Source organism: Barbus barbus (genome assembly GCF_936440315.1).
Source record: "Barbus barbus genome assembly, chromosome: 6".
Taxonomy (NCBI): domain Eukaryota; kingdom Metazoa; phylum Chordata; class Actinopteri; order Cypriniformes; family Cyprinidae; genus Barbus; species Barbus barbus.
The window spans coordinates 32,440,227-32,462,476 of record NC_136734.1 but is presented as its reverse complement, the minus strand read 5'-3'; the positions used below and the strand labels follow the sequence as shown (position 1 = coordinate 32,462,476).

General features: G+C 37.1%; 1 protein-coding gene across 3 annotated transcripts in view; it reads right to left on the bottom strand.

Annotated features, from left to right (window-relative positions):
- Positions 1-563: 563 nt before the first annotated feature.
- LOC306871453 (NMDA receptor synaptonuclear signaling and neuronal migration factor) overlaps positions 564-22,250 on the bottom strand; it is a 43,958-nt gene continuing 22,271 nt past the window's right edge. For all 3 annotated transcript variants that reach the window (XM_079419397.1, XM_079419399.1, XM_079419398.1), the window contains 10 exons: positions 17,940-17,992; positions 17,527-17,616; positions 14,746-14,873; positions 14,515-14,598; positions 14,174-14,207; positions 13,935-14,005; positions 13,737-13,816; positions 12,568-12,670; positions 4,700-4,775; positions 564-4,197 (listed from right to left, as the gene is read on the bottom strand). In XM_079419397.1, the coding sequence (XP_079275523.1) occupies positions 4,100-4,197; positions 4,700-4,775; positions 12,568-12,670; positions 13,737-13,816; positions 13,935-14,005; positions 14,174-14,207; positions 14,515-14,598; positions 14,746-14,873; positions 17,527-17,616; positions 17,940-17,992 (817 nt within the window). In that variant the 3' untranslated portion in view covers positions 564-4,099. The remainder of the gene's footprint in view (positions 4,198-4,699; positions 4,776-12,567; positions 12,671-13,736; positions 13,817-13,934; positions 14,006-14,173; positions 14,208-14,514; positions 14,599-14,745; positions 14,874-17,526; positions 17,617-17,939; positions 17,993-22,250) is intronic.

Below are 22,250 nucleotides of genomic sequence, written 5' to 3'. Positions count from 1 at the left end.
AAGCTGGGATTATGTCGAGAGATTTGGCAGAGTGGCCTCCACTGCTCTTCGGGTCACTATTGGAAACAGGAAACTGAAAAAGAAAAGGAGTGAAAGAGAGGGAGGACTAAAAGGAAAGAGACAGAGGGAGGTTGTTCTAGATTAGTTCATGCTGTCCAGGGGTTTGTCCAGCATCTAATGAAAGCACATGGCAACAGGCTTTCAGTTCTGTACCACAGGGAATCTCACCGCAGTTGTTTTCTATTACTCACACTCATACCAGACCCTTTTGCTCATGAGAGAAGGACTGCTCCCCCTGGACTATTCACTTCCAGCCCAGGTAATTGCGTGAGCATGTGTGTTCCAGTCTATCCATCCACTCCCTGAACCGCTTATCCTACTGTATGTAGAGTCACAGGATGTGTTGTATAAATAACATTTAGAGATCCTCACGGATAGATTTAGAAAACGGCAAATCTAAGTAAATGTCACCCGTTTTTATTTCTCTGGACACGGCTAGTCACATGTTCGCTGAGGGAGATAAATCGCATTCAGGTAAAAGAAAGAAGACTCGATACAAAATTCCACTTAAAACTGGGTAAATTTTTACTGTAAAACAGGTTAGGAAACATTTCCAGTGTTCATTGCTGTGAAGAGGTTGTACAAGGAAAAACAAACAGTTGTACAGCAAACTACTTTCCTGAATACGTCTCATAGTAAATACTGTGAACACTGGGCTAAAGAGATAGAAACTAGGAGCTTATGCTCAGTCATTTAAAGTAGCAAATTGACAAGATGAGCTAATTTGCTTAAGAAATATTAACCATTAAACTGAACTAATCACTATAATGTCATATACTGTATTAGGCAATGCAGCCAGACTAAGAAAACCATACATGTTTACTGTCATCACTCTTCAAGACTTTCTAGAAATTGTAATATTTTCTAGGCTAATTAAAGAATTATCATTGCTACTGACAATGCTTAAAAGTGATTTGTTTCACCCGTTAGGCTTTGCAGAAATTAAAAAGACACACTGCAAATGTGCAAAAACATATTTCTCTTAAAAACACCATGAGCCAAGGAGTCTAATGGCACAATCATGATGCTATCAATCATTCAGCATTTAATCTAATCAACCACTCTATATCAAACAGCAGCACGCTAGCTTAGAGACACAGGACAAGAATAATATAACATCAACTAAAACATTCAGTTTTTAAAAGCTGGAGAAAAAAGTGACATATGAAGCAGTGTAACAGTCCAGACATTAAAAAAAAATGATATCTTGGTGTAATAATCAGACTCCTGGAGGCATTTTCTATTCCTAAGCAGGTAACTCATCAAAACCATACTAGAACCATTTGAACATTCTGTCGATGTTTCTCAAATTCTCTTTAATATCAACATATCAGGATTTCAGGTTTGCTTTACAAACTCCAAAGGGAACTAATGGTCATGCATATCAGTGCCTTATCGATTTTAAAGTTTACCAATGATTAATGTTTGCATTAGCATCACAATAATTATTTAGTTTAACTGCTTCATATCAAGATCATTAATAATTTGTACAGTCAACAGAGAGAAACTACCTGAAGCCTTCAAATATTATTGCCCAAAGCTCAATGACATCCCATATGTCTCTCTCCATTGTGCTGAAAAAGCCAGTGGCCATGGTAAAAAATGCTGGATACATAAACAGCATACAAAGGTATTGAAACAGCAGCGTTCTAGAAGCAGTACAGTGTGTCCTAGAAACAAAGCAGCTCATTTAACAATGTCTATTGCTACAGAAAATATTTTGGGGAGATGCACAAGGATGGGTTAGGTGTGAATGAGACACGCATGCATGTTTCCACCAACTCTACTTTCAATTCCTAAAACACGACGCATAATAAATATAGGAAATGCCTTTCTGATGCATGACACAATCAATATGAGGCCATATGGCATACACTAAACATCTTATTGTAAGGGTAGGGGCGTCTTCACACCTGACGTGCCAAAGACCTTTCTGCCAATCCAGATGGCTCCATGATCTTCAGAGCTCTTGCTGAGTCCTTATGGTTCTCATGTGCCACTGGCTCAATCAGCGACAACACACAAGAAATCAAATGCTATGTTCTATTACACCCATGAAGATCAGATTCATACCAAGCAATTTTAGAATCATTATAGCATTATAGCATACAACGTAGAAACGGTGCAGAAATGATTACATGAGTTTAAATGAGCTTGGATAGCAAAATACAAAGCCATATCGAGACATGGAATCGCCTGAACAGTAAATAAGCGGTCGGCTGTTTTGATTTGATCTAAATGATGGCCCTACAGATACAGAGATTTTGTGCTTTATTTGATTTTCAGGGCGTCTGCATGAGTGGTCAGAGATGAAAAGAGATGCAGGATGAGACAAACACAGATGCATCCTTCAAATCTCAGTGCTCCTGTCCACATCTCTAAAGCTAAAACACACTCACAAACAGATATGGATATATGCGTGATTCTTCACATGCTCTCATAACGGCAAATTTCAACTAGAGTTTTATGCTCTAAATATAGCAACATTAGGGATCTTTTCCTGTTTGCTTCCATCGAATATTGCAATGCCTTCTCATTTTTGTATTATTACCCTAGAAAAACTAACCACATTGCACTTTTTCTATCTGGCAGCTTTTTATGAAATGCTTTGGACTGTCTATTGCACCAGCTGCTGCTGTTTTGCACTTGAACATCCACTCGTGATGATTAAAGATTACAACTATCTACTGTTTTATCTGTTCGGTGCATCCAAAACACCCACGTACCAACTAGAGTGATTCGTGAACATTTTCCTCCACAGAGAACCACTTTAAAGACTAAATGTACTATCCTGTATACTATGAAAAAACCTAATCTTGATATTCAAAACAGGATCACAGTAACACTTAAAGAGAAATATTGCAGATACAATTGCACTTTGACTTGTCAGAAATGGAAAATGATCAGTGATCCTCCACCTAAAGAGAAAACACCACAAAACAGAGCTCAACATCACGTCAAATACTTACAGACGCATATGACAAACAGACAGAGAAAATTCACAAATATGACACAATCTGAGCGCAAATTCACTAACTGAATAATATTGTCTATATTACTGTCAAAATGAATCAATTTTAAAATCTTATTCAATGTTGTTTTTTCTTTAAGATGCTAGAAAATTTCGAAAAATTTTGAAGCTAAAGGATCGAATCTGCCGATCTAAAATGAGCTCCGTCTACACATGCCTTAATGTTACACATACAGTACACGAGTGTATAGAAATCTAAAACATCTAAACACACAAGCTCCTGATACAGATATAAAGTGTGTGTTATTTCAACACCACTCAGGTAACTCAATCATTCAGAACAGCTTTCTGTTGAAAAAAAAAAAAAGTTTAACTTTTCTCTTCTCTCTCTAAAGATGGTAAAGTACAGAGGGAGGCCAGTTAAACGAATGAAACCTGAGTTATATTCCCTCTAATGAATCCTAAAAAAACACCATTAACAACTAAAACAGTGCAATATTATGCTGAAAGATAAATTACAGTAGTTCTTTTATAGAGTTTGAGTGAATATGTACATACAACAGATATGTAGTTCCACAGTTTATCCTGCATTTGTTGATAGTGAATAACACAATAACCTCAAGGCGTTTTTCACTGTTACATGGCCTTGTTTCACTGCCCCTGCTAGTTAACCACAAAAACAGCTACTCAAAAGTACTAAACACAAATCTGTTCTTATTTTTCCTCCTCCTTAACACAGCTTTATCCATTCTCAAAGAAACTGAACATTATTTTCTAAACCTCTCACAGGTTAAAAGTTAAGACCTGCGGAGATCTACCAAATGTTTCACTTTCAAGCTGAAAGCTCAAATGGATGGGGTAAAGACACAGCACCTAACAGTAATGGCTGCTTCCCCTCATTACATCTGAGGGCGGAGAATTGGAACGTCTTCTCAATGTCACCCATCCTCATCTTCCTCCTTCCACCTAAGGGCTTTTCCGCCCAGGCTCTCTCCGGAGGGAACGTTGCCGCGTGGGCTCTAAAGAAAGCTATCTGCCTCTTGGGCTGCTTAAACCAACGACTCAATGTCACAGAAGGTCATCGTAGTCTAGAAGTTTGGAGTGCTGGCGGCTCTTCCACAAGCGGTAGAGGCGGAAATCGAAGTACATCTCGATCATCTCCTTACCTGAGTGTGGAGAGAGCACAACATTTTTAGCTCTCCTTAAAATATCTGACTGTAAAATAACAGGCAACATGTCACACATCTACCGTACCATCCGCTGAGTAAATTAGATCTACATTAGGAGGCCTTTATAGGCATTTGTGGGTGTTTTAAATACAGTTTGCTATTTAAAACAGTGGTAATTATCCTCAACAGTGTGAATCAAGCTGTGTAGAGTCCATAGGGGCAAAAGGAAATGGAAGAGGAGGGAGGGGGGCAAGTGGGCCTCCTCCTGGGTCCAATGAATAGACAGAAACAGTGGGGGAAGATAATGAGGTTTTAATTGGAGAATAATTACTGTCAAATCAATAGCTGTGGCATGGATGAAAGTTGGGGTCGGAGTTCACGTGGCACTTGCAAGTTTGTTGAAATACATGTTCCGTAGTTTGTTTACTGTATGTGTGTCAGAATATGTGATTGGTCATGTCTGTAGTGTGTGTGTGTGTGCACTGCGCAGTACACTCACCCTGAGCTGACAGTTCCAGAGGAGACTTAAACTCAATGGCATGAGGTTTCATCAGTCTCTTGAGGTTTTGAAAAAGCTGAGGACCAGAGAAAGTTAGGCTTTTTCACTACTTTTCACAGTTCAAACTAGCAAAAGACCATATTGCTCACAATTCCCAATTAAAAACAGACATTACAGATATATTTACATCGGCTTACACTGTTTCAGGTTAATACTGTATGAATATTTGGATAGCAGAGAGGCTGATAATGTAACTGTAAAATATATATATATATATATATATATATATATATATTTTTTTTTTTTTTATATATACATGTAACAAAAGCAAATGAAATATGCACTAATTATTTTATTATTTTGATTATATACACACAATATTTAATATTTTATGTAATAATAGTAATTATGATTATTATTGACTTAAAAGATCAAATATTGTGTGTATATATAACAATAACAATGACAAGTGTTCAATAATAATAATAATAATAATAACAACTTGCCGTTTTAATAAAAAATATATATTTTAATGCTTTACTACTTTGGTTTTATTATAATTACAGTTATTATGAATGTGTATATTTAGCAATAATGTTTCATAAGTGTTTCATAATAGCAATAATTTGATCATTTATGATAATATAATAATTTCAACTAATTTAGTTTGAACTAACTTCTTTGACTGTACATTTCAAAATATCCAAATATCAGTCTATAACTGCTATACAAATCTGTAACTATTTAAAGCAGTTAAACAAATCTGTAACTATTCTTTATCCAAACTTTCACTCAGATCGACTTGATAATCTGATTGACTGCTAATGGGAGCCATACAGTGATGAATGTGCATCATAAACCAGAGGAAGCTGAACAGAGTGACCTGTGGAGCATTAAACTGAGTGGTCTGTGGTTCTGTGATTGACCTCCGCTAGAGGGGGTCTGGTAGTGTCAATGGGAATCCTTCATATCAGGACAAAGTCTGTCAGAGTGCATTAATTGCCTCCTGCTATTCCGCTCCCAATCCTTCAACTTCTGTTTCTCTGGTCGCTGTCAGTATAATCTCTCATCTTGGCATCTTTTCTAGAAGCTATTCTCCACCTCTCTAATCGATCAAGAAAGCCACAGAAAGCCTCGTGAATCCATTCTCAGCTAATCAATCTCTTTCCATTGTAGTGAAGCAAGGGGTGTCTGGCTCTTCGGGCCATTTCATCTTCTTTCATCGTGATACACACATATGACACAACTGTAAAAATCATAATAATTTACAGCATATTAGCAGCTAAAATCAACTTAACAGCAAAATCAGGACTCATGAGGAACTAACTCATGGTTTTGATGAAGCTCAGCTCAGCAAATTAGTCTCTTCCCTTTGTTCAGTATAAAATCACATGTGCTCAGGCAGTCGTTACAAGCTTATTAGCTTTCTGGTATAGAACACAAAAGACATATGGCCAGCTGCTGCTGCCTTGGCACAGCTAATAGAAAACAAATCACAGAGACAGTGTATTACAGTTATCTGATGCTAACACCAAAGCGTGCACACACAGAAAAAAATAAATCACTCTTTTGAAGTGGATCTTTTAAATTAATTTGATCCAGGTCATAAAACCAGTCTGAATAATTTGTTTACAGACTCGCATAGCCCACTTATGACATTTTAGTGGTGCTTTTGTATCCTTTATGAATTATTGTTATTGCATGTAAATGCATACAATATTTAAATTGCATACGGGTTTGGAATGATATGAGGGTGAGTAAATGATGATAGCATTTCAAGTTATGCAGGAATATTCCCTTAAACACAAAAAGGAGGCACAGAGCTGTTGGGCTGCTTGGTGCACCTGGTCAGGCTCTATATATAGCAAGTTCACTCAAGCTCTTTCTCTCCCCTTCAGAAGTAGCAGGGCAGTGCTGAGAGGACCATAGGGGAAAATTGCTAAATGCAGCGAAAAAGCTTTATTTCCCTTTACTTCAGTTATTTTCTCTCTGTAGGTCTGTCTTCATAAACTGCTTGGATGAAATGTTCATGTGGCAGAAATTTTAAGAGACTAGTTTTGTGCATGGTCGTGTGTGCTTCAATCAGGGACTGTGTGCACTTCAATCAAGTGACTGTATTCAACTTTGTTTACAAAGTGTCTGCCATACAGGTGCGCCACAGTGCTGTCAACGCTCAGCGTCGAAGAATATTAACTATGCTTAAAAATGATCTGTGTGACTTGCATGTCTCTGCAGTGCACAACTCACCAGCAAATCAGACAAAAAAATGTTGGAGACATTACTGCAATATTTACACACATAAATATGCATATGCACTCCTTTATCATTCAAAACAGTTAATGTCAAATGCGAGTACATTCAGACACATCTGTTTATGTACCTATGATTCATACATGATCTCATAGTCTTGAAGCATCCAGAATTATGAAAACAACAAGTTGAAGTCTGAGGATTTATCAGAAATTTGTTAAGACTGCTAGATTAATATATTTTTCCAATTTGATTACTAGCAATGCTGGTAGACCAAAAGTTTTATTTAGTACTATTAATAAGGTTTCAAATCCTATTGCTACTACATTTCCAGAGGTGTCTCCTGCAGTTTGCAATGATTTATTTTTAGAGTTTTTTATTACTAAGATTCAAAATATTCGCTCTAATATCACAAACTCTGGAAATGTCTCTTTTGCTGATCACTGTAATTTAGCTACTTTAACTAGTTTTGAGCCTGTGTCTCTATCTGATCTAACAGATATTATTTGTCATATGAAACGTGCATCTTGTTCATTGGATCCGGTTCCCTCATTTTTTATTGTGGAAGTACTGGACACTATTGGCCCATGTATCCAGTCCATAATTAACAGTAGTCTTAATAGTGGCTGTGTTCCATCATGTTTTAAACATGCAGTGATTCAGCCTGTGCTTAAAAAGGCTACTTTAGATCCTCTGGTCTTAACTAATTATTGCCCTATCTCTAAGCTTTTTTTTTTTCTTTCGCAGGTATTGGAGAAGGTTGTTTTTCATCAACTTTCTTATTTTTTAAAGCATAATGACATATTAGATCGGTTTCAGTCCGGGTTCTGAGCACAGCACATCACACCACAGAATCTGCTCTTTTGAAAGTGTTAAATGATCTGTTACTGGCTGTTGACTCTGGAAAATGTGTTGTTTTGCTTCTTTTGGACTTAAGTGCAGCCTTTGACACTATTGATCACACTATTTTGCTGAAACGTCTATGTCGGCATCAGGGGAACAGCTTTAAACTGGTTTGCGTCCCATCTTGAGGGGAGAACGTTTTCTGTAGAAATTGATAACATCACTTCATCCTCTGCTGCATGTACATGTGGTGTCCCACAGGGATCTGTTTTAGGCCCTCTTCTGTTTGCTCTCTATCTCCTTCCTTTGGCTAATATTTTTCGTAAGTATCAGACTTCGTATCATTGTTACGCAGATGACATACAGCTTTATCTACCTGTTAACCCTCTGGGCCCTGAGGGTGTTTTGGGGGCCTGGAGAACTTTCAACATGCCCTGACATTTGTGCTTTTTTCAGTTGCTTATAAAAATATAAATGGCTAAAGTCTAATAACACTGTAAACAGCACAAACAGGGCTACACTAATATGTTAGCAGCATTTATGTACATGATTGTGTTTTTGAGAAAACAACGTTTATGCATGGTTAGTGAAAAACTAAAATTTTGAAGTCACCGAAATAAGACCATAAAACACATACAGAACAATTGTTTACAAGACTTTTGAGAACCGAATCTTGTAGGCTAGAATTTTTACTTCACAATTATGTGAAAATCATTCTGCTTACTCATTCACAGAAAACAATATATTGATTTAAATTTTTAAAGACATGTTTTGTGATTGAAAGACAATATGCGAGGGAGTGGTAATAGTCTTGAATAGTAAGTGATTCTCACCTGAGAGACAAAGGGCCCTCCCCTAAAGCTGCTAATGGCCCATCAGTGTGACTGTGACTGAGGCAGGTAAGAGAGAGAGTGTGAGGAGACTGAAAAATGGGTTTTTTAAATGATTTGTATTTTATTTACAACACAGTATAATCAAAACATACATAATGAAGGTCAAAGACACATTATTGTGCACACTGATCTAACCACAGAGATGTGAACAGACTTTGACTCGTTCCTGCAACAGATTCTGAACTTCTGATGTTGCTGCAGCGAGGAAAACAGTTGGAAGAGACTGAAAGTCAGCAGGATTCATCTGTGGTGCAGGTGTCTGATTCAATAAAATACAAACAACCAAAAAAAGAGAAAAAACATTTGTGAGCATGTTTATATCAGGAGCATCTATATATATATATATATACACATTCAATCAAACATTTTAGTCAGGAATTATAGTTTGGGGAAAACCCAACTATGATTTTGTAGTCATATAGCCATCCTGAACATCATGTATGATTTTATAGTATAGAGGATATGATTCTGCAGTCATAAACTCAAGCATGCTTTGTACTATAAAAGGATGTACTTCGTAATATAAAAAAGGATATTTTATATCTGATAACTAATTGTTATCGTTTAGCACACTATTCAAATATATTTGTGAACAGATTATTAATAATAAACATGGTCTAAACATTCTTAGATGCGTAGCATTCATCGTGTTGTAATTTGGGAACAACCCATCTAGTGATGTGTTCAAGTTTATGTCACAATAACAGTTAACTAATGCAGAAAATAAACATTACTTACTCATTAGATCGATCAGCAGCCTTTACTCAGCGCGTCTTCTTCCAGAAACTAACAGTATATCAGCGATGAACAGTCTCCGTGTTTGTTGTTGGGCGTCTCCAAGCGCGCGCGCGTCACGTGGTTATTTACATGTGAAGGCGAGGGGGCGGGATCTCATTAGAAATAATGAGTTAGACGGGACAGACTGAACATCGTGTTGGTTTCATACGGATTACTTCATCACAGAATATTTGTTTTCGATATGACTTACTTCATGTGAAAGAAGACACTTCAGGCTTCCTATAGAGATAACTCTCATGTTTCTGTGTTGAGTATTCGCTGAGTTACACTTCATTTTAGTGACGCATTTCTGAAAACAGATCGCGGAGACGGAGAAGACCGAGAGCGCACGCTGTTTGTTTTCTTTATTCTTCAAAAGCACAAAGTTTAGTTGTTATTATGAGTGAATACAAATAAAAGAAGACCCCTTACAGATTCGAATGGTGTATTGCTCTTATCTGAACGATCAAAAATGGCAGAGTAATTCAAGCTCATTTCTGCCTTATCAGGAAAATCTGCTCCAAAACGCGTATTCGCGTTTGTCGGGCTCAGAGGGTTAAGTCTGATGAGAATACATCCTTCCAGCCATTATTTGATTGTTTGGGTGAAGTTAAAAGTTGGATGGTGGATAACTTCCTTCAATTAAATGATTCTAAGACTGAAGTGTTTTTGAAGTGATTTTGCAAATACCCTCTCAAACACTTTGGCTCCTATAACTAACACTGTTGGTTCTCATGCAAGAAATCAGAGTTATTTTTGACCCGGCACTTAAATTTGACAAACAAATAAATTCAGTTGTCAAATCAGCATTCTTTCATTTAAAAGATTCATTCATTCTTTTAATTTAGAAACGGTTATCCACGTATTTATTTCATCCAGACTCTACTACTGTAATTCATTGTATTTGGGGTTTGCTCAGTCTTTTTTAGTTTGTCTCGCCTTCAGTTGGTCCAGAATTCCGCGGCCAGATTTTTAACAAAAACTAGGAAGAGGGAAAGTATAACTCCTGTTTCGGTTGGTTTGCATTGGCTCCCCATTGAATATTGAATCCACTTCAAGATATTACTATTTGTTTACAAGTCCCTCACAGGCTTGGCACCAAACTATTTATCTGATCTTCTTTCCCACTATCACACCAACAGGCTTTTAAGGTCAACAAACGCTTTGCTGTTGTCTGTTCCCAAGACACGTTTAAAACTTAAGGGGGATCGGACATTCTCTGTGGTAGCACCTCAGTTGTGGAATAACTTGCCTCTTTACTTGCGAGCAGCCACTTCTCTTCAGGTATTCAAATCATCAGTAAAGACATATCTTTTTAAAAAGACTTATGGGCTGGAGTAACTACCGTATATAGTTTTATTGTGTGGATATTTAGTGTGGTGTATTACTTGTGTAATTTTTTTTTCTTTCTAGTTTTTTTTTATGGTTATTGGCTTAATTCTACTTTTCTGTTCAGCACTTTGGTCAGCTCTGTCGTTTTTAAATGTGCTATATAAATAAATTAAACTGAAACTAAACTGAACTGAAATCTGATCTGACCATTCAAACGGCAACATATTTCCAAAAATCTGATTTTAAATCATGTAGAGATGTGGTTTGGATCAGATTTGTCTGTATTTTGAACGTGACAACATAGTACCACTGTATTCTTTGAAAAACCTTAAAGGAAATCATCCAATACCATGGTAATACAACAGTACATTTCTGTGTGAAAGGTTATATTTAGAAGACTGTTTCCAAAAGTAATTTTCTCATAATTGTAAGTTTTTATCTCATATTTTTTACTTTTCTTCTGAGAATTGTGAGTTAATGTGTTGCAATTGCAAGTTAAAGGTTTAGTTTACTTTCAGAATAAAAATTTCCTGATCATTTACTCCACCCAATGCCATCCAAGATGTTGATGTCTGACCTTCTTCAGTTGAAAAGAAACTCAGGTTTTTGAGGAAAACATTCCAGGATTTTTCTCCATATAGTGGACTTCAATGGGACCCAACGGGATGCAGTTTCAATACAGCTTTTGAATGAGATGGAGTTTTTTGCCTTACCCTACCCTTTTGAACCCAAAGTACACAGACAAATAACTAACCACACGTGACTTTTCCAATGTAATTACGTAATGCGTGAAGACACGCATGTGCATCGCAGAGCTAGTGCAAGATGAGCATTTGTGGTAAAAAAAAAAAAGAATATACATTTTTATTTTATTATTATAATTTTTTTTTTAGAAAATGACTGATCGTTTCGCTAGATAATACCCTTATTCCTCAGCTAGGATTGTGTAGAGCCCTTTGAAGCTGCACTGAAACTGCAATTTGGACCTTCAGCTGCCATTGAAGTACACTATCTATATGGAGAAAAATCTTGGAATGTTTTCCTCAAAATAAATAATTTCTTTGCGACCAAAGAAAGAAAGACGTAACATCTTGGTTGACATCAGTAAATTTTTATTCTGGAAGTGAACTAATCCTTTAAAATCTCACAATTCACAAACTCACAAAAGTTGGAACTGTGAGATAAAAAGTCACAATTACCTGTTTATTTTTTAACCCCATGGCAGAATCATGTTCCCATAGTTATAAGCACATATCCAGATTGGCACAGCTGAATATATGTCCAGAGCTGTAGTGGCCAGAGGCTACTGTCAGTATGTGCCGCGGAGAGACTGCGTGTGTGTACATGTTAGAGTGTGTGCGTGTGTGAGAGAGTATATGCGGAAGAGAAGTGCGGGGGTGGCGGGGTGACAGACTGTCTATCTGTCAGTCACAGAGCAGTTGCTTGTCAATCTGGCACCCTCATCTCCTGCTATCATATTCCTGCCTGACCCTGACCACACTCCCACCTGTCTTCCTCTGTTTCTCATGCACACACCTGCCACAGCATGAAAGTATGAGGCTGTACAGTAATGTCAGCTCGGAAAGTGTGTTAAAACCTATAAATGACTATTAACAAGGATGTCACTGTAAATACAAACAATGTACATAGTCTCTCTATATATACACTGAAAGCTTTTCTTGATCATTTCCTGTCTTGTCTTTATGACAAAAAGCCTATGGCATGAAACAAGGTTTGAAACACACAGGGTGGTGAGCAGATGTGATTATTTACCTTTTCTCCATTCGCATTGCCGAGCACATAGCAGCCCATAATGTGGATGAGGTTAGGCTCGGGATTTAATAAGCTCATGAATCTGCCGAGTCTCTTCCAGAACCTGCACACAAAAGCTCAGAATGATTACAAATAAGGCTACACAGTTTTTTATATTGTAATCACAATTAAAAATGTCATTTTTAATGAACTGACATATAAAATATTTATTCTGTGCAGGGAAAGCGAATGCCATCTTTAGGTAGTCTATACATCCAAAATGATCTGAGCTGTGATCTTGAAATATTTATTTCTGTTTTACTCAGCAGTAAATAAAGAGTGTCTTAACAGTGTCCTCTTTGCAACATGAAAACAGAACCATCATTCAAATTTTGAATAAATTATATATAGCACCGATAGCACGATAATTCTGGAACATTCTCATAATAATCACTGAAGCTGTCACTGCATGTTTATATAGCTTCACAAAACTATTTGAGCCCTGCAGTTTAACGCAAGCTCACCAACTGTCACTCACCATTATAGTCAATGAATCTGTCTACACTGCGCAGTAAATCCCGTATTTACAATGTGTATTACAGATTGTTCATTATTATGAGAACATTCTAGTTGTGTTGTATGCTGTTTGAAATTGAAGCAAAAGGAATAAAACAAAGGCCATTTTTCACATTTAATTATTTACACGGATGCAAACTCATCAGGAGTGAAAAAGGTGACAAAGATGTGACTCCCCTGGGGGGCCCCTGGGAACAGATCAGGAAGAGATTTTCTTCAAAAGGTGGATTGACAGTCAATTTTAGCATGAAGATACAGGGAAAAAAACTCACCCTACACTTTTGGCAGTTTTTGACCACTGTTTTTCAACGATAATTAAAAATTCAATATGATTCAATATGACAGTTTGTGTGGAGCAGCATTTACTGTGAAAGCTTGTGTGTAAAAAGAAAAAGAAAAAAAGAGCTAAATAAACTGACATAAATGACCTGTTTTAGATTCAAAAAGGTGATTTTCACCAAAAGGTGACAAGTTTGCATCCATGAATTAGGCTAATTGCAGGAGCCACCATCATAATCTCACATTTTTTATGAATTGTGCAGCACAATTACAAATAAAACAAAAAGAAACAGATATGACAGGATACACTTTGTTTTGTGAATGTGAACACTCACTGTATCATGTCCTCCTCCTTCTCTACTTTAGCAAATGTGGCCACTTTGTTCTTCAGTAGGTAGAGATGCCCTGGACCTCCCTGGAGAATAAAGAGAGCCAATTTACACAGTGCAAAATAACATGTACATAAATACTCCACATGCAGACTTGTGAAAAAGCGAGATATGCAAAATAATCACACACATATTTTTTCAAACCTGACAGAAGATGAGCATGTTCCAGATTTTGCAGCCTTTTCTGTAGGCGGTGAGTTTCTTTTCAATCTCCTCTGAAGAGCAGAGAGATGAGAGAAGACAGATAGCAGAGCAGTGGAGAGAGAGGCACCAAGGGAATCATATGAAATTACAGCCCAGCTTTTTCATAGTAAACAAACAGCAGGAGCAAACATCAGGCACACACATACACAAAAAAAAACATTTGGCCAATTAACACATACCTAGTATATCATCAAAGGTGGCATGCTCATGATCCTGTGGGCAGAAAACAGGGCAAGAATTAACGACTCGTAAAAAAAAAGAAGAGCTGCATAAATCTGCGATAGGAATTATCAGTTGGTAAATATTACGTGGCGTTTTTATTTGAAAATAATTCAAGCATAATATAAGCACTACATAGTAGCAATTTCAAACAACGATGATTTACACTACTAAAACTTGCATGCAAGAGCTGACTGGTAGACATCATTAGCTGTGCTTAACACAAGGGGCTTAATACTGGATAATCCAACTTTGATTCTCTTTGATCCCATGTATGACTGCATCATTAAATTATACTCACATAGAGAATGGGGATTATGGAGGGGTCATCCCTACGGATGATGTTGGGAACGTATTCAGCCTTTGGTACTTTTGATGAAATTAGCTGTTCAAAAACAAGGATGAATAATACACACTTTTATTAATGAGCCCATCGATGATCAAACAGCTGCGCTACATGTAATGAGGATCTGGCGATGAGTTCATAAAAGGGCATTTGGCTCATGTCAAAATGGTTGAAAGATGCATGTACCATGATTTTGGGTGGAATGAAGTCATCGCCCTCACAAGCTGCTCTTTCCGACTCTCTCTCTTCCTCCCAGTCGACATCATCGCAGTCTTCTTCATCCAGATTGCCAGACGATGCCTGGAGGTCTCCACCTGGGGAAGAGGGTATATGCAAATACACAAACACAACACAAGCACAGAAACAACCAATGAGATGACAGGTCCTATCAACAAGCATTCTGTCGCTCAGGTCTGCGAGGTTAGTCGTCCTAACATAACCTTTTCCGCTTGTTTATGAGAAGTTCTTACACAACAACACGTTTAGTGATATAAAACACAGAGAGAAAGCACACATATAGACAGCAGAGTACATCCATGGTGAACAGACATTTTACACATAGACACAGGTGCTGATGTGTGATGAATTGCACGATGTGCAAATCTTATGCAGCCTCTAAAGAAAATATCATACTCAGATTTTGTTTAAAAAAAAAATATTTTTTTAAGGACAATAAATTCCACCATTAAAAATTATATTGTTATAAAACAAAAAATAATATTAATAATAACTTAATATAAAATAAAGTTTATTTTGTAATGATGAATTAAATTGATTAAAAGTGACAGTAAAGACAAAAAAAGACAAAATATTACAGCAGATTTTAAATAAATGTCCTTCTTTTGAACATTCTATTCAAAGAATCCAGAAAAATCATGAATTCCACAAAATATTAAACAGCACAATAATAATAATAATAATAAATTCTTGAGCACCAAATCAGAATATTAGAATGATTTCTGAGGATTCATGTGACACTGAAACTCGAGTAATGGCATCATTGTAGGAATAAATTATATTTTAAAATGTATTTAAATAGTAAACAGTTCCTTTAAATTGCAATATTTCAAAATACTAGCATTTTACTGTACAATCCGAATTCCGGAAATGTTGTGACATTTTTTAAATTTGAATAAAATGAAAACTAAATGACATTCAAATCACATGAGCCAATATTTTATTCAAAATAGAACAGAGAACATAAATGTTTAAACGGAGAACTTTTACCCACTAAATGAACTCATTTCAAATTCGATGCCTGCTACAGGTCTCAAAAAAGTTAGCACGGGGGCAAAAAAGGGCTGAAAAAGCAAGAAACTTTGAAAAGATTCAGCTGGGAGAACATCTAGCAACTAATTAAGTTAATTGACATCAGATTTGTAACATGATTAGCTATAAAAGGGATGTCTTAGAGATGGAGAGTCTCTCAGAAGTAAAGATGGGCAGAGGCTCTCCAATCTGTGAAAGTGTGTAAATAGATTGTGGAATATTTAAAAACAGCGTTCCTCAACATGAAATTGCAAAGGCTTTGCAAATCTCTTCATCTACAGTGCATTACATCATCAAAAGATTGAGGGAAACTGGAGAAATCTCTGTGCGTAAGGGACAAGGCTAAAGACCTTTGTTGGATGCCCGTGGTCTTTGGGCCCTCAGATGACACTGCATCACTCATCGGCATGATTCTGTCATTAACATTACTAAATGGGTCCAGAAATACTTCCAGAAACCACTGTCAGAAAACAAAATCCACCATGCCATCTGCAGATGCTAACTAAAGCGCTATCATGCAAAAAGGAAGCCATATGTGAACATGGTCCAGAAGTGCTGTCGTGTCCTGTGGCTGTTTAGAAAAGTGTTCTATGGTCAGAAGAATCCAAATTTGACATTCTTGTTGGAAATCACAGATGCCGTGTCTTCCGGCTAAAGACGAGGGAGACCTTCCAAACGTCTTATCAGCGTTCAGTTCAAAAGTCAACATCTATGATGGTATGGGGGTGCATACATGCATACAGTATGGGCAGCTTGCATTTTTTGGAAGGCACTATGAATGCTGAAAGGTATATAAAGGTTTTAGAGCAACATATGCTCCCCTCCAGACGACGTCTATTTCAGGGAAGGCCTTGTGTATTTCAGAAGGACAATGCAAAGCAACATACTGCAGCTATTACAACAGCATGGCTTCGTAGTAGAAGAGTCTGGGTGCTGAATTGGCCTGCCTGCAGTCCAGATCTTTCACCGAACATTTGGCTCATCATTAAATGAAAAATATGTCAAAGTTGACCATGAACTCTTCAGCAGATGGAAATCTATATCAGGCAAGAATGGGACCAAATTCCAACACCAAAACTCCAGAAACTCATAACCTTGATGCCCAGACGTCTTCAAACTGTTTTGAAAAGAAGAGGAGATGCTACACCATGGTAAATATTCCCCCGTCCCAACTATTTTGAGACCTGTAGCAGGCATCAAATTTGAAATGAGCTCATTTTGTGGACAAAATTTAAAAGCATTCTCAGTTTAAACATTTGTTATGTTATCTATGTTCTATTGTGAATAAAATATTGGCTCATGTGATTTGAAATCCTTTTAGTTTTCATTTTATTCAAACTTAAACAAACGTCCCAACATTTCCGGAATTTGGGTTGTATTTTGGAACAAATAAATGCAGTATTGGTGAGCATAAACAAATTTTGACATTTGAATGGTAGCATATTTAAAAATTCAATTGTGATAATACCTCTTGTACCTTTTAAGGCAAGTCAGTCCAAACTCTATCCACTTCAATGGATAAAGACAGAAATCTCTGAATCTGTCAGTCAATGTTATGTTTAAATAAGGCAGAGATATGATCTTAACAGGCATCATAAGATTAACCCATGTATGAGTGTTTTGTGTGAGTGACCAATCATGTGCATGTACTGAAATCAGAAAATGAGACAACATATCTGTACATGTGTGTGGACTCACTGTCTCTGGAGTCATGGAGAGAGTCAGGCTTGACGGGTGTGGGGTCACTCCAGGACCGGCTGAAACTCTTCGCTTTGCGATCAGCAAATGCTAATAACGAAGCGGAGGAGGAAAGCATCACACACACTGCTCTTCAACAGACACACACACACTCCAGGCTCTTGTCTGAGGTTTTGTTTTCATCCTTTTTACCAGATGCCTGAAGCATCTGTAACCCCTGAAAATAATTCATCTGACACCATGAATTATTGTCAAGCAACGGCATGTTAGCATATGTACATAAAAGAAATTGCACAAATATACAGATGAAATCAGACAAACGCATTGACAACATACACACAACCATACATAAGCATTAACAAACTCATTCACTCCCTCACACAAACACACACAAACGTCTGCAAACAACTCACTCTGGACCTTCACCCTCCTGCTGCCAACCATCCTCAGGTGTTTCCGGAAGTTTCTGGGATAAAAAGAATTTGCAGAAGCACAGTGGATTGGAAAAAAGGTACAAAACAAGAAGGGAAAAGCACAAGAAAAATGGGAGATGGAGGAAGAGGAGACAAAAATGGAAATGTTAAATACACTTTCAAACAATCCATTTATACATGGTAGCATTAGCATATCTGATTATGGACGGGGATGAGTGTTTGAAGTTATACAACAAGCTCAGTGCACTCCAAACAAATCTCCAGTCCTTACAGTTCCTCTATAATAAACAGCCATAAATAAACAGTTTGTCCCAGTTTGACATTGCTTCGGGCTTCAGAAACACAACATTTACTCATCTGTGGGTCTGTATCTTCCGATATTTGCATTACTGTATTCTCAAGCACACTGTCTGGGCTATTAGCTTGAAGTCACCATGAAATCCAAATTGACAATCCTCATTTACTATGGAATATTGCAGTGTTTATTGTAAATGATTTATCAGTGCACAACATTATTTATTTTTAATCCATATGCCCTCGTAATCTTTAATCAAAATAACTTCCCCTTCTCCTTGTAATTACAGCGCTACTCTTCTCTGATGAAATTTTCACTTGTGTGAAATAGGGGCAGTAATTTATTTCTTCCACCAACTTGTCGCTCACATGAGAACGCAACAATTAGCAAACAACAATGATCCAATAAACCAATCAATTTCTAGTGGACAAATCAAGTCCCACTCTACATTATGTCTTGTTCTAGAAGCCAGATATACATCACATCCATTTCATGCAGATTTCAAAATAACATAAAAATCTGAATTTTTTTTTTCCAGTAAACGTTTTACAACTATATAAGTAAACAGTATTTTTTAATATGTTTATACTTACTTTTGAATGATGAACAAACATGAGAAATGACTCCTGTCTATTCTACATAAGACCGTCCTTTTGAAAGCACAGGCTCTCTCAAATACTACTCTATTCTTTGAAAAATATGACAAGGTATTTCTTTTAAATTGCACTGGCAAGTAAAAACATTTGATTTTGTGTGATGTTACATCTATATAGATGAGCATCAGTATAAACACTCCATTAGCCAGGGAAACAGAAAATGACTTTCAACCTTAAACAGAGAGTTCACCTAAAAATGAAAATTACCCCATGATTTACTCACCCGCAAGCCATGCTAGGTGTATACTACTTCCTTCAAACAGTTATATTAAAAAATGTCTCGGCTCTTCCAATGGCAGTGAATGGGGTTCAAGTGGGGTTCAATTTTGAAGCCCAAAAAACTGCATCCATACATTACAAAAATTGCTCCGGGGAGATTAATGAAGTGGCTTAAGTGGCTGAGATTAAGGCTTTCTGAAGTGAATTGATGCATTTGTGTAAGAAAAATATCCTTATTTAAAACTTTATACTTCAGCTTCCACTAACTGTCGTATGCACGTTCACGAGAGAGTGGCGATCCAGCGGAGGACATAGGGGTAACATAAGCTCCAGTGAAAATATGCTAGTCTCGTGAGAACCGTTTTGTTTACAGCAAAGAAAAAACAGTCTCCTCTTGATTTACATCAAAATCCTCTGACATTTTTTCTTTACAAGTCCTTGTTTTGTACTTTTAATTTGTTACCGGTGTTTCTGCGTTTGCCTACGTCCTACATCTGCCGCTGGAACGCCACTCTCTCATGAACGCAAATACAACACGAGCTGTTGGAAGCTAGAGATTATGGTTTGTAAAGTTTTAAATATGGATTTTTTCCTACACAAACACATCAATTCACCTCAGAAGGCAATTATTAACTCCCCGGAGCCACGTGGAGTATACTTTTTATAATGTATGTTCAAAATCAGACTTCAAAATCTTAAACCGAATTCACTGCCATTATAAAGCTTGCAAGAGCCAGGACATTTTTTTTATCTAATTTCGATTTTATTTGTCTGAAAGAAGAAAGTCATACACACCTAGAATGGCTTGAGGTTGAGTAAACCATGGGGTAATTTTCATTTTTGGGTGAACTATCCCTTTAAATTTCACTTATAGGTGAAAGCAAAGTTATTACAGTAAAACTGCCAAACAATTTATATAATCCTGTAGAAAGTACAAAAAAATGCTACCACTGTGCTTCACTAAATCATTAACAATTTGAATAATCTTGTAGAAAGTGCAAAAATGCTTTCATTTTATATACTCATTACTGCAGTTTCAAACCAGAAATACCAGAAAATCACTCACAGATAATTGACCACTACAAACATCCTCATCAGAGAATGAAAGCAAGTTCAGTTGACCCACTTGTTCAACTGGCAGCCTCTCTCTTCTCGTTAGCACTCAACACTTGTTCTCCATGCATCATGTCACCATGGTTACACTGTAGTGTAGTATAGTAGGAGAGTGTGCTGTGGAGAGGTAGGTGGTCTTTCCTCATTTGCCAACAAATAATAGAGCAGCTCACACAGTCAATGCGGAGCCTTTAAAATAAATGAGAGCTGGGCAAGGGATGAAATTATGAGGCAAAGGCTTTTACAAAATGCAGAATCAAAACTGATGGCCAGTGTCATATTTCCCACAGTCAATATCTTACCGTTTTCTGCAGGCATAAAAATGCAGTTGCACAACACCACAATATTAGAAATCAGCAGTGCTGCCTAAGCTAGTTAAATATACTGTGAGAAAACTCATATTCCTTCAGTACAGTGATGCATAGCAGAGGACATTTTTTTACAGTATGTAGCTGTGCTGCTATGAGCCTCTAATCAAATCCACCAACGTGAACATTTTACAAAAGAGAAGCAGGCTTTTTTTAATATCGCTGTTATATTTGAAATGGTTACAAAGAGCCCAGTGACAATGCATCTGTATAGTTGTCAGAACTGCTTTTCTCCTTATGTCCGTCTTGCTGACATGCTTCTAAACTGCTGTCAAAGTCAATGTGTTGGTTGACAAGGAAGGAGTGCAGATCTTCATCAGGTTTCAAAAATAGAAGTGCATATCAAGACAGCTATGTCTTTTCAGCAGGCCATTTTTAATTAAACGCTCTATTGATCTTAATCCTCATTTGTGCGCGTGCTGAAAATAGAGCGATCAGTCAGATCGCCAGAGTGTGACATGTTGTTCCTCACAGATATATATACACATATATAGCTGTTCCTTTTTATACAAAGAATAAAATAATCAAACATTTCTTAAGAAGCACAGCCATTTAATGGGTACAACAGGAAAAAATCAGTAAAACAAATCAGAAAAGATCTAGTGCATGTTCCACTTTCTCCATCAGATAAAGAAACTCAGCATAATCCAAAATACTATGAGCGACCACTATACTTAAGAGGTAGTTCACTCAAAAATTAAACATCTTTTATTATTAGTTCCATGCAGGGAACAGGCCTGTAGATACTGCTTTTTAGAAACATCTTGGCCACTTCAAAATAACTAAAGTGAATGAGAACTATCAAGCTCCTAAATCACCATAAAAAGTAGTCAAAATGACTCATTCGCTTTATTTCAGGTCTTTATTCAAGTTGTTCAATGAACATCATGACATATGACCTACTTCTCTTGGGTGCATTCATGAAAATTACAGCTATCTGGTTTGTGAATGAATCATTCATTTGAATCATGTCATGTCATTCACAAAACTAAAATGATTTGTTCACTAATCAGACGGTTCCAATCCAACTGTGCAGTTAAGTGAAGTGAAGTGACATTCAGCCAAGTATGGTGACCCATACTCGGAATTCGTGCTCTGCATTTAACCCATCCAACGTGCACACACACAGCAGTGAACACACACACACCGTGAACACACACCCGGAGCAGTGGGCAGCCATTTAATGCTGCAGCGCCCGGGGAGCAGTTGGGGGTTCGGTGCCTTGCTCAAGGGCACCTCAGTCGTGGTATTGAGGGTGGAGAGAGCGCTGGACATTCACTCCCCCCACCTACAATTCCTGCCGGCCGGAGACTCGAACCCGCAACCTTCGGATTACAAGTCCGACTCTCTAACCATTAGGCCACGACTTCCCCATTAACTTCCCCACCAACTTAACTTACTGACTCAGTTATTCACAGCTGAAGAAAGTTAACAGCTCACTGGAGAGGAACATTATTAGCAAATAAATTAGCTTAAATTGGTATGTTTGTCATACAAAGCTGTTTATAATGCTTCAAAAACAACACACAATTCATATGGAAATAAATGGATTGTGATTTAGTGTAACTGTATGGAAACAAAGGACCAAATTATTATTATTATTATTATTTAACATTATAAAACTGCATTTTTGCGTTTG